Below are 15,852 nucleotides of genomic sequence, written 5' to 3' on the forward strand. Positions count from 1 at the left end.
CACCCTTGTTTTGTTTGTAATGCTAAACATGCCTAGAGCCACCCTTGTTTTGTTTGTAATGCTAAACATGCCTAGAGCCATCCTTGTTTTTTTTTGTAATATTAAACATGCCTAGAGCCATCCTTGTTTTGTTTGTAATGTTAAACATGCCTAGAGCCATCCTTGTTTTGTTTGTAATGCTAAACATGCCTAGAGCCATCCTTGTTTTGTTTGTAATGCTAAACATGCCTAGAGCCACCCTTGTTTTGTTTGTAATGCTAAACATGCCTAGAGCCACCCTTGTTTTGTTTGTAATGCTAAACATGCCTAGAGCCATCCTTGTTTTGTTTGTAATGCTAAACATGCCTAGAGCCACCCTTGTTTTGTTTGTAATGCTAAACATGCCTAGAGTCACCCTTGTTTTGTTTGTTGTTTGTAATGCTAAACATGCCTAGAGCCATCCTTGTTTTGTTTGTTGTTTGTAATGTTAAACATGCCTAGAGCCGTCCTTGTTTTGTTTGTAATGTTAAACATGCCTAGAGCCATCCTTGTTTTGTTTGTAATATTAAACATGCCTAGAGCCATCCTTGTTTTGTTTGTAATGTTAAACATGCCTAGAGCCACCCTTGTTTTGTTTGTAATGCTAAACATGCCTAGAGCCACCCTTGTTTTGTTTGTAATGCTAAACATGCCTAGAGCCACCCTTGTTTTGTTTGTAATGCTAAACATGCCTAGAGCCACCCTTGTTTTGTTTGTAATGCTAAACATGCCTAGAGCCACCCTTGTTTTGTTTGTAATGCTAAACATGCCTAGAGCCATCCTTGTTTTGTTTGTAATGCTAAACATGCCTAGAGCCACCCTTGTTTTGTTTGTAATGCTAAACATGCCTAGAGCCATCCTTGTTTTGTTTGTAATGTTAAACATGCCTAGAGCCACCCTTGTTTTGTTTGTAATGCTAAACATGCCTAGAGCCATCTTTGTTTTGTTTGTAATGTTAAACATGCCTAGAGCCACCCTTGTTTTGTTTGTAATGCTAAACATGCCTAGAGCCACCCTTGTTTTGTTTGTTGTTTGTAATGCTAAACATGCCTAGAGCCATCCTTGTTTTTTTTTGTAATATTAAACATGCCTAGAGCCATCCTTGTTTTGTTTGTAATATTAAACATGCCTAGAGCCATCCTTGTTTTGTTTGTATTGATAAACATGCCTTAGACCAATCCAAAGCCTGGGCTACTAACATGCCATTTAAACACTGACATGTTATTTTTAGTGGTATATGTTACGAGGGGCGTATATTCTTTGTAAGAGCCTCACGCTGGATTGTGTGTGTGTGTGTACCAAGCCAATATCTGATGAGTGACATGTGACTCTATTGGACATTTCTTAGTGTTTGGGTAGTCCTCCCCCTTCACCCATTTTCTTACCCTCTTTCATTTTCCTCTCCCGTATCCTCTCTGTGTTTCTTTAGCCCTCATCTGTTTTCGTGTGTTGTGTTTATACATTCTGTACTCGACAGAAACAAGTTGTGTCTACATAATGGACAAACCAACATTTTAAACATTTAAACTCCAGTTTCTTGTTGCATGGAAGCGATGTTTTAATACATAGCCTACATCTAACCCTCTTAACTTAGTGTATCTGCTTGTTTTTTAGCTTTATTTACCAGTGTCGAATTATTTATCTTTCTTAAAATCAGTGGGATTTTTACTTTGTTTATTATTTCAGATTTAGTGGATCCAAAGGAGCAGGTCCATGTAGGTGGAAGGCCAGGTATTTTTGTTTCTTCTAAATATTTATTTAACAATAATTTGGTATAAATATTTGTCTATTTTCATAAAAACCTTTTTTTTTTGTCTGCAATGCTTGAAGTGCCTTTATAAGTGTACGGAGTTTAAAGTGAGCATGTTCTCTGTTTAACTGGTTAGGAAATATAAAACCCAATCTGATAATGTCAGCAGACCAATGGTTCTTTAATGAGATCAATATGCTCACCACCTACCACAGGCTGGGCATAAGTTACATGCATTAAAAAAACAACAACTAGATAACCAGTCGATGGGTGGTTTCACAAACACACACACCTCTTGTTTGAACACGTAGACATGTCTTTAAAAAAAATGTCTTCTTAATTGCATAGGTAGATTTAGTGATTAATAGATAAACATGTGCTTCTACTTTGTATATGAAACACATGCATATAATTCTCACATTAGGCCCATAATGCATCTTTCCTTGTTTGTTTAAATCAACTGACAGCTAGCCTGGAGGTTCGCCCACCCACGTACATTCATGTAATTTGAAGGGTTGGATCAAAGCAATTTTTTTTTATTAAGAAGTGGTCTGCGTGACATCAGAAAATGTACATAGGAACATGATAGATAAATAGCCCCACCGCAACCTCTAGTGCCTAGGGGAAAAAAATGAGACTTACAAAACAAAATGTGTTCTAACGTATCTGGTATGAGAATGGGTTCTCAAAACATAACCGCTGAAAAGAGATGTAATTAAACTCATCCATTCTAGCTGACAGATTCATTTCAATGCAAGAGCTGACGGTTTGAAAGAACTACAATGCTGCTTTTGTGTCACTGCAATCTTTTCACCTTGAATCATAAACAACATTGGGGCCTGGAGCTCATCGAAAAGCGTTGTCCTTGAACTCGAGGCCTTACTGGATGGAAGAAACAAAAAATGTGTTTAGTTCTTAGAGCATGGCTCAATCTCAGTCGCTACAGACCAACATTAAAATAACACATTTCCATTTGCAAGAATTTCAGTAAAATCTTTGGTTCCCTGTTTAAAAACTATTTCTTTAAAAGTCATCATTATTTATAATGGTTTAAGATGAATCATTTATATCATCTTGCTAGAAACCGTTTATAAATAAATGAATTACTGAAACGAATTCCATGCCAACTTAAAACTAAGTTATGAAGAAAAAAAAATGGTTAACGGTGAAGAAAATGTAAAGCCACAGTAGAGGGAGGGGAGGGGTATATCGACAATAACGACATTCCAACGGTTATCATTACAATTGCCACATTCTTTTTGTCGTCTTTGTCAAGAACAAGAATTAAATGAAAAATATCGGGCATCAATGCGGATAACAGCTAGTTTCATGCCTACAATGTACATTATGTTCTTTTTCACATAGATCATTAGACATTAACTGTGGTAATTGTTTATTAAAGTTGAAGATGAATCAGAAACCTATTTTATATGAAACTGGCTGTGTAGGAGTGAAGGGAGGGTAGGCGGGACTCCACAAGGAAGCGGCCTCCACAAAAGGATACACAAATATCCGAATTTCCACGGGCGGGTCAGAAAGTTTTTTTTTTTTTCTCTAACTTTTTTTTTTCGCATTTTCACGGCTGTTAAAATTGTTGTGATGAAGAAATGTACGCTTGTAGCATGCTCGGAATAAGTAAACACAGCTCCAGATCTACTACAGTGCTTCTAACCAAGAGCCTTACCCTCAACAAACTCCAAAATGTGCACATTTCAAAATGAAAAGGAAAGTTATATTAAATTTACGCGCAAAAAACACAATTTTTTCTTAAAGATATAAATATTTTCATTAATAACTGGATTTTATAAAAGCTTTCTAAAAAGTGTAGGGGACTCCCCAAAAATCCTGCCCCGGGCTTCCACATACTTAAATCCAGCCCTGTAAACTGGAACGGTGATTCTTCATAATTTTTTTTTTATTTTGTTATTGTATCGTGCTAAGAGACATTCCCACAGCCCTACTTTTTGTTTGATTCCAACCTTGTATATTCCGATACAATTTCTAACTGCTAAATATAGATCGAACCAAAATACAAATAATTTGAACATTAAATGTCAGCTTTTGTGTCAAAAAAAAATTTAACATCTACAAATGTTCCTTTTTAAACCAATGTAAGAGATCGGGCTTGGCATAATGTTTATATGTTGGTGTTGAATTCTGAGACTCCGTGGAACAGACACTATCACAATAGTCGACACTGTGTATCTAGGCTAGGTAATCAAAGCCTTTCTTAAGGCTGTCCTGGTGCATTGTTCATTTCTGCTTCAGTTTTACCTGGCCTGTCTGTGTCACTTAACCCCCCCCCCCTCTTTTTGCGACCACCACCACGTGCTCTGTCTCTGTTTCCTTGCAGACTTGCACACAGCCTGAAGTTTTTATCTAAGGCCAGGAACCCCCCCCCCCCTCATTTTTTTTCTATCATAGCTGTCACTGTGGTTGTTATTTTGATTCTGTAGTTTGTTGAAAGAATTTAGAATACACAAATAGGTTCAAAGATATTGACCACTATTTTAGATTTTTTTTTTTACAATTTCAAAACAATTGAGTACCATTAGTTTATGTTGTTCAACCTTGTATTAATGAGGTCATCACTCGCCATTACTATAGCTCACTATAGGACTAGAATTTTTTTTAAAAGTTGCTTTAAAGATCAAATTAAAAAATATACCTTAACCCTCATATATCGTAAATCATTCCTTTTTATAAGTCTAATATTAAATAAGTTTTGAATTTGAAAATCTTTTGTCATGTAATTCTTTTAGTTGAAGCTGAAGTATGAGAGGCTATTGCTGAAATGATCATTTGTGAACTATACATATTTTGAATGGTTCACTATATACGATCGAATGGTCCGAAAAAGTATTAGTATCAGTGAATCCTTGTGTATTTACTACTTCATATGTCTGGAAGTGGGAATAGCGAACTTGTTTTGTTGTTTTTTTCAACGAGTGGTGCACGAAACTGACGTAAGCTTCTGGTGTAATTCACAGTGCCAGGTACAGAGCACCAACAGCCAGAAGCTACCACAACCACAATAGACAAATTGCAGCCACCGACTGTTCCCAGTTGGATGCCCAAACATATAGTCCAACAAAAGGAGTTGCCCATCTTCATCAGAGAGTCAGAGACATTCACTGGACTGGACAAACCGTCCCTAGTTCTCAAACCTGGTGTACTGAAACAGGGCCTCGCTTATCTCTTTGTCTTGACTGCCACTTCTTTAGGTAAGTAGAACTAGTTTCAACTTGGCATCTAGTTGTTTCTGTGTTGTGTAGACCTACTTGATGGGAGCAGTCTGTAATAGCCCAACCCCAATTCTAAGTTGCTTAGAGTTGTTATGAAATCAAATTGAACACTTGGGTTTAAAGAACGCTTAGCGATATGTATTTTTAGTAAATTAATACATGTATTATGTAACTATTGGTGGTAGTCTACAAAAGTTGACTTGCTATCAATTCTGTAACTTCCGGAGATAGTACTCCAGTCATTTAGCAGGACTAAGGAAGATGTGTGTGGTTAGGTATACACCTTGATCCTAAAGTTAACGATGGACTCATAACTGCCTGTCCACGTACCGATAGGAATCTTTCTCTTTTCACTTTTAAGAGAAACGTCTATTAAATTTTTTTCTTTCCTCCCTTGAATCCGCTATATTAATGATTCCCCCCTCCCCTCTCTTTCTCGCTCTCTTTTTCTCTCTTCTCTGCACGCCTTCACATTAGAATTCTTGATCCAAGTAGGGCGTTGATAAAAAATGTCCTCATTCACAGCTTGATTTTGTTGACTGGCCATCTTAAAACACTTTCTTCACCTTGAATTAGAGAGTGAGAAAAAAAAAAAGCACACACACCTCTTCCCTCGTCTTCACCGTGGCGCAGTTAATACGTTTTCCTACTCTCTTCATATGCAAATCTCCAAGCAAATTTTATTGGAAGAAAGAACCCTCCCAACAATAGAGTGCCATCGTCCTGGCCGTGACAGAGCAGTGATCGAGTATTTTAAGGACTGTCTGCATGTCCTAATGCCAAGATACTAAATCAGAAGAGGCTTAACCTTTTCTGTTTTTACGAGGGTGAAGCCCTTTGACAAAAGGTTTAATTATGTAAATTAAGCTCAGCTCCTTCCTCACATAGGCTGTACCCTGTACCCTTTCTTTGGGCAACATACGTTAAGCATTGGGTAATTACCAGGTTTTAGTAAGATCTCTGTTGGATTCCTAAGATTACTTTTCAGACACAAGAAATGTGTGTTGACCTCAATTCGCTGTCATGTGGAGGGCAGTTTAATCTTGTTGTTTTCAAGCTGTATAACTTCGTGCCCAAATTATTTATCAAATCTATTTTTTGTGTATGTGTGGGGGGGGGGGGAATCCATCAAATGACAACTGTTCCTTCAGGGTGGTAATTATTTAAGCATTGGGGGTTTATCTCTTATTGTATGCAATTATGTTAGTATATAATTATTGTATTTATTTTAATTATTGCTACTATTTATAGCGTCAATACCCTGTTGTGTGCTGCCCTTTCATTGCAATAAGGCATGTATACAAAATGAGCAAATAGTTTGAACTAGAAAAGAATGTATATTAATGTCAATGTCCTAATGAGAGACTAGTCAAGAAGAAAGACACATGTCCTACAACTAACTAATGTTCTCTGTGTTTGTTCCAGATGGATCCAAGGGTAAGGCCGAGATCTACTTAGAAGTGAATAAAGCTCCAAGTGGAGGAAGATGTTCAGTTCGTTCCCACAGAGAATCCTTTACTATTTTCTGTAACGGCTGGGGAGATGAGGTCAGACTTAAGTTTGTTTGTTTTTAAGTGAAAAAACTAGGCTTCAATAGCAGACTTTTCTTAATCGCATTCATTTAGGACAAACCACTTTTTTTTTATTCGCTCTAGAATACTCGCAATCATTTAAGAAAGGGTGTCATTCTGTGATGATTAAACTACGACCCCGCTGGAAAATTACGAGAATATCATGCTGGTCTTTTCAAGAAATGTAATTTTGTTTAAAAAGTCACTTTTAATTTTGTTAACGTTTTTGAGATAATGCAGAGTGTGCAGCTTTATGTTGTATTATTTTATTTAAAGAATTAGCTGCAATTTTAAAACTCATATTTTGATCGTCTTTCTTCTTGTCCATCATTTTGAATTGACTAGAGCCTTACATAGTGTAGAGCACTGGTGTCTTCAAGTCTTTCTCTTGTACATTCTTCACTGCATGCTTATATACACAGTATAATGAAATAGGCAATGTAGCATTCCACTAACAGAAATAGTGTTCTACAGACAACACACAGGAGCAGCAGTCAGTTAACTATAACCTCATTTGTTGTTTTTACGTAAGTTTGACTGCTAAGTGTCATGTTTAGCACGTCTCACTCGGAACAGTTCGTGATTTATGACACTATTGCATTACTATTTCATTGAGTTCGCTGAGCATTGATTCGATGACTAATAGATGCTCGCTGTCTGCTCTTTTCTCATTGGTGCCAACGAACATGAAGATTTCCAGTAATCAATAGACAAACTCAATTCTCTATCTGGCTTTTGAAGCACAAGTATCCCACCCCCCATCCCAAACTATCCCACACGACTGCTTTTCGGCAATTTGATCCTATTCCTTAATGGCTAGCGTCTGAGTTTCCCGTACAGATCCCCGTAGTAAGTAGTGATTGATTTTAGATCTCGGCAATGTCCAGCTAACAACAATGTCATTGTAATTTCCTGTCCACCACATCCACACCCTTCCCGCACCGCCACTGTCCACGCCCAGTTATTCAGCATAACCATTTGAACGTTTGTTGCTAGAGCCCGACATATTTTGATGAGTAGCCAGACAGTGGAGTTACTGCTCTTATCGCTATTTGTTTCCAGATAGTACTTTTCACTTTGAGTTAGTGGGACTTGAAAACAACTCGAGTCTCAGTTTCTGATGATTGAGATGCTATCATGTATCACCATCATCTACAACACGTATAGCACTTTCACACAGTGACCCTCAGAATGTCACGTTCCCAAACACAAGATGCAGATGTTTGTCAAGTGGAGACCGTCTCTAAGTAACTCGAGATATTGTTGATGTTTTTTTAATTCCCTGACAAAGCTGAAGTAATAGACCAAAACTGATGGGAGATTTAATCAGAAACTCTGCATAGGATCAAATCAAAGATATCTAGGCAATATACTCTCCATGTTTTGGGATTAGAATCTTGGTTCCTCTCAGTTACAATTATATGAGACTTGAGACTATTAGTGTCTGCCAGTAGCTTAGACTCTTTAAAAGTTTTACGTTATATAGAGTTCTGATTAAATGCAACTTAGTGATTGTCAGATTGAATACCCGCTGCATGTGAAATGTGGGTCATTGAATGTAAACCTATTTGCAAGTCAAGTCATTGAGTTTAGAGATTGAACAATGAAGTTGACGGAAATAATAGACTGCTTTGAACCTTGCACTAACATTTTCACATCTCCAGGACATTTCTTCTGACAAAACATGGTTCAACTCTTTTTTTTTTCCCGCCCCTTTTTAGTCGCCTATGGAGATGATAGCTTGGGCCAAATAATGTGGTAAACACTGGAAATGTATTTTAGCATGGCAGTACTACGTAGTTGTTACCTAGTCGGCAGTGCAGAGTGCAGTGAACTTGACCTAAAACTGTCAATACTTGTTTCTGTTTAGATTGTTTCCATTTGCAGTTTCTTTGGGGTTATTTATTTATTTTTCATTTGTAGATTAATTTGGACATAATCTTAATCTACCTTCTAGCTTCTCATGTCTTTCAAATGAGTTAAACATCTTTGGTATTGTCCAGTAATCATATAGTAAGTTAATATACTAAAAAAATATACTGAAAATGATGATGACCATTGCATCAATATAAGAGCAACCGATTGTGTTGTATGAATAAATGATATAAATTAGGTAACAGTTGGTGTCCCTGTGATTTGATCTGTGCATTGGAGCATTCTCTACATACGCATTCCATCATACAACTTCTATGCAGCCATACACTCGTGACATTCTGATATGCTCTACTTTAACATTCAATGTTTTGTACCTATTAAAGTTGTTGCTGAATTCTTGTATTCTCTTGCCAGGACATTCCATTAGTGTATGAGATTAGTTACACAATGAGAAAGGGATCCTCGGAAGAGCCATCCATCATTTACCAGGGACTCAGACATAGCATTAATGTCAGGACACCCAGGAGCAGATACCCAGGTGAGCCATCACATTCAAGTTTGAATCTAAGGGGAGAGTACGGGAAGGGCAGTGACAGTTTGGGCCAGAAGTGTGAGCATTTGACAAGACACTTGAACTCATACTGTGATCACTCTGCACTGTGTTTAATTAAGATTTCTGTTTCATTAGACATAGCTCTAATGGTATGATGTTTGCTACTTAGATCATTTGAAGCGGCTATATATGGTTTGTTGGGACTATAAGAGGGAAAGATAAACATAGATTTCTTCTCTTTTCTCGTGTCCACCCAAATGCACCATGGAGTTTGTGTCTATGTTTGAAATAGTAGTGTGAACAAGTAGACTGTTTTGGGCTGACTGGGATCTAGACTATTTCATCCCTAGTACAGCCATAAGTCTTGCTTTCTTGATGTGTTTTTTTTAGACCAATTGGATATTCATTTCACAATTAGACAACAAATACCCTTAAATTGATAAGCATTATGTCCGATTTATAATATTGTCATCAGTGTATATATAACAATGAGATACCATTGTACCTTAGCGAACTGATCACTCCATATGTCCCTCAGAGAGCCCTGCGCTCAATGGACTCAACGCTTCTAGTTGTGCCACGTTTCTCCCTAAAAAGCTATGGTCTGCGGGGCACGGCCCAAAGGTTTGGAACCCACTCCCCATTGATCTCAGACAGACAACATGCTACACTACTTTCAAGAAGAACATTAAGACCTATCTGTTTAAAATTTTTTAGATTAGTTTATCATTTTAGTTCTCGTGTATGTGTTTGTAATGCTATTACAGCGCCTACATTTTGTTTGTTAACAGCGCTTTATAAATACAATTATTATTATTATTATATACACTTTATGTACAGTTACTCCAACTGTCTTAAATGACCATGATGGAATGCAATTACTAGGATTACACGTTGACACACACGCTAACATCTTTTTCGTAATGATAATAATAATGATCTATTATTTGTAATTACCTACTTATAGACCTGATTGCTATTATGGTTTGCATTTGTAGCCTATTGGACCAAATGTCTGAGAAAGACGAACTCAATGAGACCTCTTCTTCACATTGTTTTGTCTATTTGTTGAGTTTGCTCAGTAATGACAGACGTTGATGACATTCAGATAGAAGCATGGGAAATGGGCATTCTTTAGAAAAAAAAAATAAACGTAGTGCATCAGTGTCAGCGCAACAAGAAAGATAAACACTTCACACATACATTCATCATCTATTCACTAGTAATTACTTCCCTCTAACAAAGTCTTATTAAAGACAAGTTCATATCCACTTGTCCAATATTTACTTACATTAAGGCTGAGGTGTTTTGCAATGATTTGAAAGTAAATACCAAGCAATGTTTTTATAATAGGTAATAGTGAAGTAGTAACAAAGGGCTTGTGACAAGAACACTATGTGTTGTGAGGGAGGGGGGTGGGCGGAGGATTAACGAGAAAATGGGAATAGGTCAAGGTATAGAGAGAGGAGGGGCTACCTTAGGTGTATCCTACAAGTGTTTGGCTTGGAACGTTTGTTTGAGAAGTGGGCTGACAGAGTTCTATCTAGGGGGCTCTTGATGTACTAGAGGAGCTTGGGATAGTGGGAGGAACAAATCAATTGTGCTAAGAAAATGCAGAAAGAAATGCAGTCAACTAGAAGAAAAGCACACACACAAGTCCAGCATTAGTTTAGTATCCAGCAACGTGTCATTTGTCAGCAGCTCTAAAGTTGTGGTAACGTTCTACTCTACGCTTAGTACTGGTCCTGAAAATGCGTAAGACCTATTTCTCTTATCAAGCTAAACCGAGAAGTGTGGGTACAGATAATATAGTTGATAACAGTAAAGCACAAAATCCATTCTATATAGCTTCACTATTTCCCAGGACAAAATGTTTTCAAACTCCAGGCATCGGTTTTTATTACTAGTCTAGCAGTCTTGTACTCCTTGGCTCTCGTGGAAGAAGTATTTCTTTATTGTCACCTTTGATCAAGCTTTTTCAATAAACACTTAACGCTGATCTTTGTTACGAGCAGATCAGAGCTACATGTCGTAGATTATGTGAACTTTAATCCTGTTCAACGAATAATAACGTCGATAATCTCCTCGTTCACAGTACTCCATTTTATTTCTGTCTTTCCTTTCTCCTTCTTTCAACACGCGTTAGCACAATTCTCATACTCACACTACGCAGAGCACATAATAATCTTGGATCCAATTTGTTCATCTTCCTTGTACACTCCAAAAGTTGGTTAAAAGTTGCATCTTGTCACCCTCTTGAAAAAACAAAGAAGCAACTATCAGCATATTAGGTTTACGATAGGAGCACATCGTTCTAACTCTACATCAGGAATCCCCAAAGTATCTCTCCAACATGTTCCGTTTTAGTGCATTCTTATTCAACTACTGGCTGGCCAAAAGAGAATAATTCAATGATACCTATATTATTAATAAATCAGCGACTTATCATATTTTTGCCTGAGCAAGTATTTGTCATCCTATAGAATGATGTCTGATAACGCCAGACATGTTATAGAATGCTGGGTTGTGTAAATATTGGTGTGTATTTCTTTTAGGGAGATGTATTAGTTTTGTTCCAAGTTGACCGCTAATAGATATTGTCCATTCACATTATCTCACAAACTGGTCAGATGCCAGAAATAACAAACATTAATTTTCATGAAATAAATTGTTCAGGTGAGCTACGCACTTCTACACTCCTCAAGCTCAAAACAAAGAACGTATTACAGATTTTTTTGTTGTTGTTGAATAGAACCTTTTTTTAAAAAACATTATTATTATCAATCTGACGTGATTTTGTTTTAGTTCTAAACCAAAAACAAGTAATAGAAAAAAGAATACTTTTAAAAAACAAAGCTTATCTAAGGAAAGTACCTCTAATTACTGCCATTTACTGAAAATTACTGAGTTAAGCTACCTTGCTGCTGTATAAAACAAAAATAATTAATTAGTATTAAATGATTAACTAATTGGTTAATTTTTTAATTGATTCGTGTATTGTAATCGACTATGAATAATTATGCAAAATTTCAACTTGATCTGAGAATGGGAAAGGGGAGAAAAAACGTGTCAAAATGTAATAAGAGGATTAAATTCATATATACATCCACATTTCTCATTAATTAAGTAGTATTTATTCCCCTTATTTTGATATCAAACAAAATAATTAATCACCAACAATTAACTAATTGTTTTTAGCGGCCCCCGTAAGGGGAAAAATCGCTATTAGGTTTGTGCAAAATGTCCGTCTGTCACACTCAGATCTCGAAAACTAGAAGAGAAATGAAAAATATTATTTCAACATTCGATGCGGCTTGAAAAGTTTAGGTGCAACGGCTACTTTTGTTTTTCTAAAAGCAAACAGTTTGGGTTATGAAATTAATTATGCAAGCGATTTTTTCATAAAAATACACCAATTCTAAAACAATTACGTAAATGTAAGGGAGGCAATGTTACAATATGTTAACAAAGATGAACAAATATTTAGTGTATTTTCAGTATCAGCAAGTCAAATATATTTATAAAACGTATTAGCAATGTCTGTCCGTCACGTTTGAATTGAATTATTATTAGTTTATAAGCTATTGAAAATCTGATTTACCCTTTAATTTCCTCCCGTAACATCTCAATAGCTTTAAGTATCTATAATTGATTGTTCCGGATGTTTTTGTGCAAAATCAATCAATGCCAACGAATGTTTGTTTGCTCTTCTAACCTATATTACATTTAATTTCCATGCTTAAACGTTGTAAAAACACATTATCAATAATATGTTGTTCCGTTTTTTTTTTATGTAAATAGCTTAAAAATGCTAAATCAAAATCTCTATACTGACTGTAAAATTAACTGTAAAAATGTTCCAGATATTGTTTTATAAAAAATGAATTTTGTTAAATGATTGTTTGAAATCCCATAATTGACTAATATTACACTTATATTCTTTGACAATACATTACTATAGTTTAATTATCGATATCAAATTGTTCCGTATTTTCATCTTTAAACAAATTTTAAAAATGACAATAGGTTGTTCAGGATTTTAAAAAAGAAAGTAATTTACTAGAAACGATTATTGAAAATCAATTTTTTGACTTATTTTACATTAAATTTTCTTGCTGAAACATAACAAAAGTTTTTAATCGATAAAGAATGTTCCGGAATTTGTTTTGAAAAGAAATCGACCTACAATACTTACATTTTCTTACAAATCATCGCGAAAAATTTCCGAATTTTATCTGAAAAATCTACTAACGCCAAATAACTGTTTGAAATCCCTCTTCTAATTAATAAAACAAATAATCTTCGCATTTACGAAAAAATGTTATTCCGGATTTTTTATGAAAAATATTTTAACTCTATTTTTATGTAAAATCTCACTTCTCTCTTACAGAATATTTAATGTTCTAGCTCAGTGATTCCCAAAGTGGTCTATATAGACCCCCGGGGGTCTACAAAGACTTCCAAAGGGGCTACGAAAGTGAAAAAATAAATTGGGGGTCTATGAGATGTCCACGGGGGTCTACGATAATAGATTTCATTTAAGCAGGGCGAGTTACTTAATTTTCACATCACATAAATGTAATTATTTCATACACTAATATATGATTTGTACCTTAATTTTGTCTACATGTAACTAATATTTAGAAAAAAAAAGAAATGTAGACAGTACAGCATTATTATTTAAAATTGGGATTCTTTCCTTCCTTGTCAAACAAGCACTTGCCTAAGTGAATTTTTTATGACGATATGACGATATGAGACCAGTTACGCTGGAGGATCATCTGAGACAATGCCACCCTGACAAAAATTTAGATTTGAAAAACTTTCAAACATTCAAAGTTCAAAATAGACCCACAAAATCTCTGTTCGACATCATGTAGAGAAGATGATGGTTTGTGGGAGTCTTACACGATTTCTTTACTTATAGCAAAATACAGAAAACAGCAAAAGTCAAACATTGATTGTACCAGCCGTTTTACACAAACCTACATCTGTTATTATGAAAAGAATTTCTTTAAGCAACAATGCAGTTCAAGGTCGCTTCGGTGGCATGAGTTATAAAATTAAAAGCTCTTATGTAAATCTTTGCAAAAGACATAAATACAGTTTGGTCTGACAAGGTGTAGCGCTGTGTGCTACAAACTGTCTAATAGTCACCATCTCATCTCATCTATGCCTGTGGTCCCTTCTGGGCATAGGCCACCAACCAGCTTCCCCCAGGCATCTCGGTTCTGGGCGAATCTTTCCAACTGTTTCCACGTCTTACCCATCTGCTTGGCATCTGCTTCCGAATCGCGGAGACCTGGAGAACCACCATCACCACCTTGAAAAAAAATCCAGGTATTCACCAATACCTGCCTGAGGAAGATTCTTATAATCCGCTGGCTAGACAAGATCTCGAATGAGGAACTGTGGCAAAGAACAAAACAGCAGCCCATTAAAGGAATACATGGCGCTAATGGTCACCGTCTCCTTTTATTTCCTTAGGGTTGACACATGTTTGGGTATAGTAGCAAGGCAACAGGTGTTTGAATTCAGTTTTCCTTCTGCTAGGTGGGTAGCTAGCCAAGGCATAATGAGCCCTTCATGCTCGAAGCTTACTTGTTTTCCCCTTCAGTTACTCGCCTTCGACCCTTCTCCTATTAATGAAAACAGTTCCGCAGATTCAATATTTGAGCCACACGAAATACACGAGAAACTGTTCTTTGCGAAACCTTTTACAATGATACTTAAGGCATATTAATTAATTAATTAATTATTATTTAATATTAGAAAGACTACTTCATAGAACGAAAAATTCGTAAACGAAACATAATGTCCGTAGTTGTGTAGTTTTAAACTATTTTTCACTCTTTAACTCACTACAGTTAGAAATTTGTTTTTAAAAAATGTTAATGAATTTGCAAAAATGTGCAAGTTGAGCAAGTTGCAAGTTGAGCAGGGGGTCTACCGAAAACTAGAAAACATGACAAGGGGTCTATGAGACAAAAAAGTTTGGGAACCACGGTTCTAGCTAAAACATTACAAAATCGTTAATATTATGCTACGATTTTTTAAGGAAACAACTTCCAAACACCAAAGTATGGTATGAAAATCTCTCCATATGGTTGTGGTATATCTAATTTTTATACAAGATCATCCCAAAAACTTTATTCACGGTATTACACTTATCTGGAATTCTCTTTTTCTCTTACTATTTATACAATTATCCGGAACAATCTATTATATATACTTAAATCTATTGCGTTCATACTTAAAACTATTGCGATGATAAAGGTTAATCCAATTTTTAATAGCATTTAGTTGTTTTTTTTTATATTAAAATGACGGACAGACAGACTGACAGACAAAACGCACAAAAATTGCGGGTTTAACCCTCTTTAAATAAATTCTATTAGAACTCAGTGCACCAATGTCGTAAAATATCTCGTGTTAATAAAGACATTTTTGGTACTAGCCCATTGTGACATAATGGAATTTTTTCCTTTGACATCATATGGAATTAATTCTTTAAATGAAATGCTAAAAGAACTCACTCGGTGCACCAATGTCTATGAACACTCGATAACTGACTCGTATTAATGAAGGCATTTTTTGTCTAACTAGGCCGTGTGACGTAGTGGATTTTTTTTCCTTTGACGTCATATGGAATTAATTCTTTAAATGAAATGCTAAATCAACTCGGTATAGTAATGTTTATTAAACTTCGTTATTTGACTCGTATTTTAAAAAGACATAATATTTAGATGAAGATCTTATCTAGATTTTGTGAACTAGATCTAGATTTTGTGAACTAGATCTAGATTTTTTACAGTATATCTAGATTTTTTTAACTAGATC

The 15,852-nt window shown here is 35.8% G+C and overlaps 1 protein-coding gene across 8 annotated transcripts in view; it reads left to right on the forward strand.

Annotated features, from left to right (window-relative positions):
* LOC106075822 (polycystic kidney disease protein 1-like 1) overlaps positions 1–15,852 on the forward strand; it is a 183,267-nt gene that overhangs the window by 102,665 nt on the left and 64,750 nt on the right. For all 8 annotated transcript variants that reach the window (XM_056006474.1, XM_056006510.1, XM_056006470.1 and 5 more), the window contains 4 exons: positions 1,705–1,749; positions 4,759–4,992; positions 6,439–6,560; positions 8,874–8,997. In XM_056006474.1, coding sequence (XP_055862449.1) covers positions 1,705–1,749; positions 4,759–4,992; positions 6,439–6,560; positions 8,874–8,997 — 525 coding nt within the window. The remainder of the gene's footprint in view (positions 1–1,704; positions 1,750–4,758; positions 4,993–6,438; positions 6,561–8,873; positions 8,998–15,852) is intronic.

The sequence above is a fragment of the Biomphalaria glabrata genome, chromosome 1, assembly GCF_947242115.1.
Source record: "Biomphalaria glabrata chromosome 1, xgBioGlab47.1, whole genome shotgun sequence".
NCBI classification, from domain to species: domain Eukaryota; kingdom Metazoa; phylum Mollusca; class Gastropoda; family Planorbidae; genus Biomphalaria; species Biomphalaria glabrata.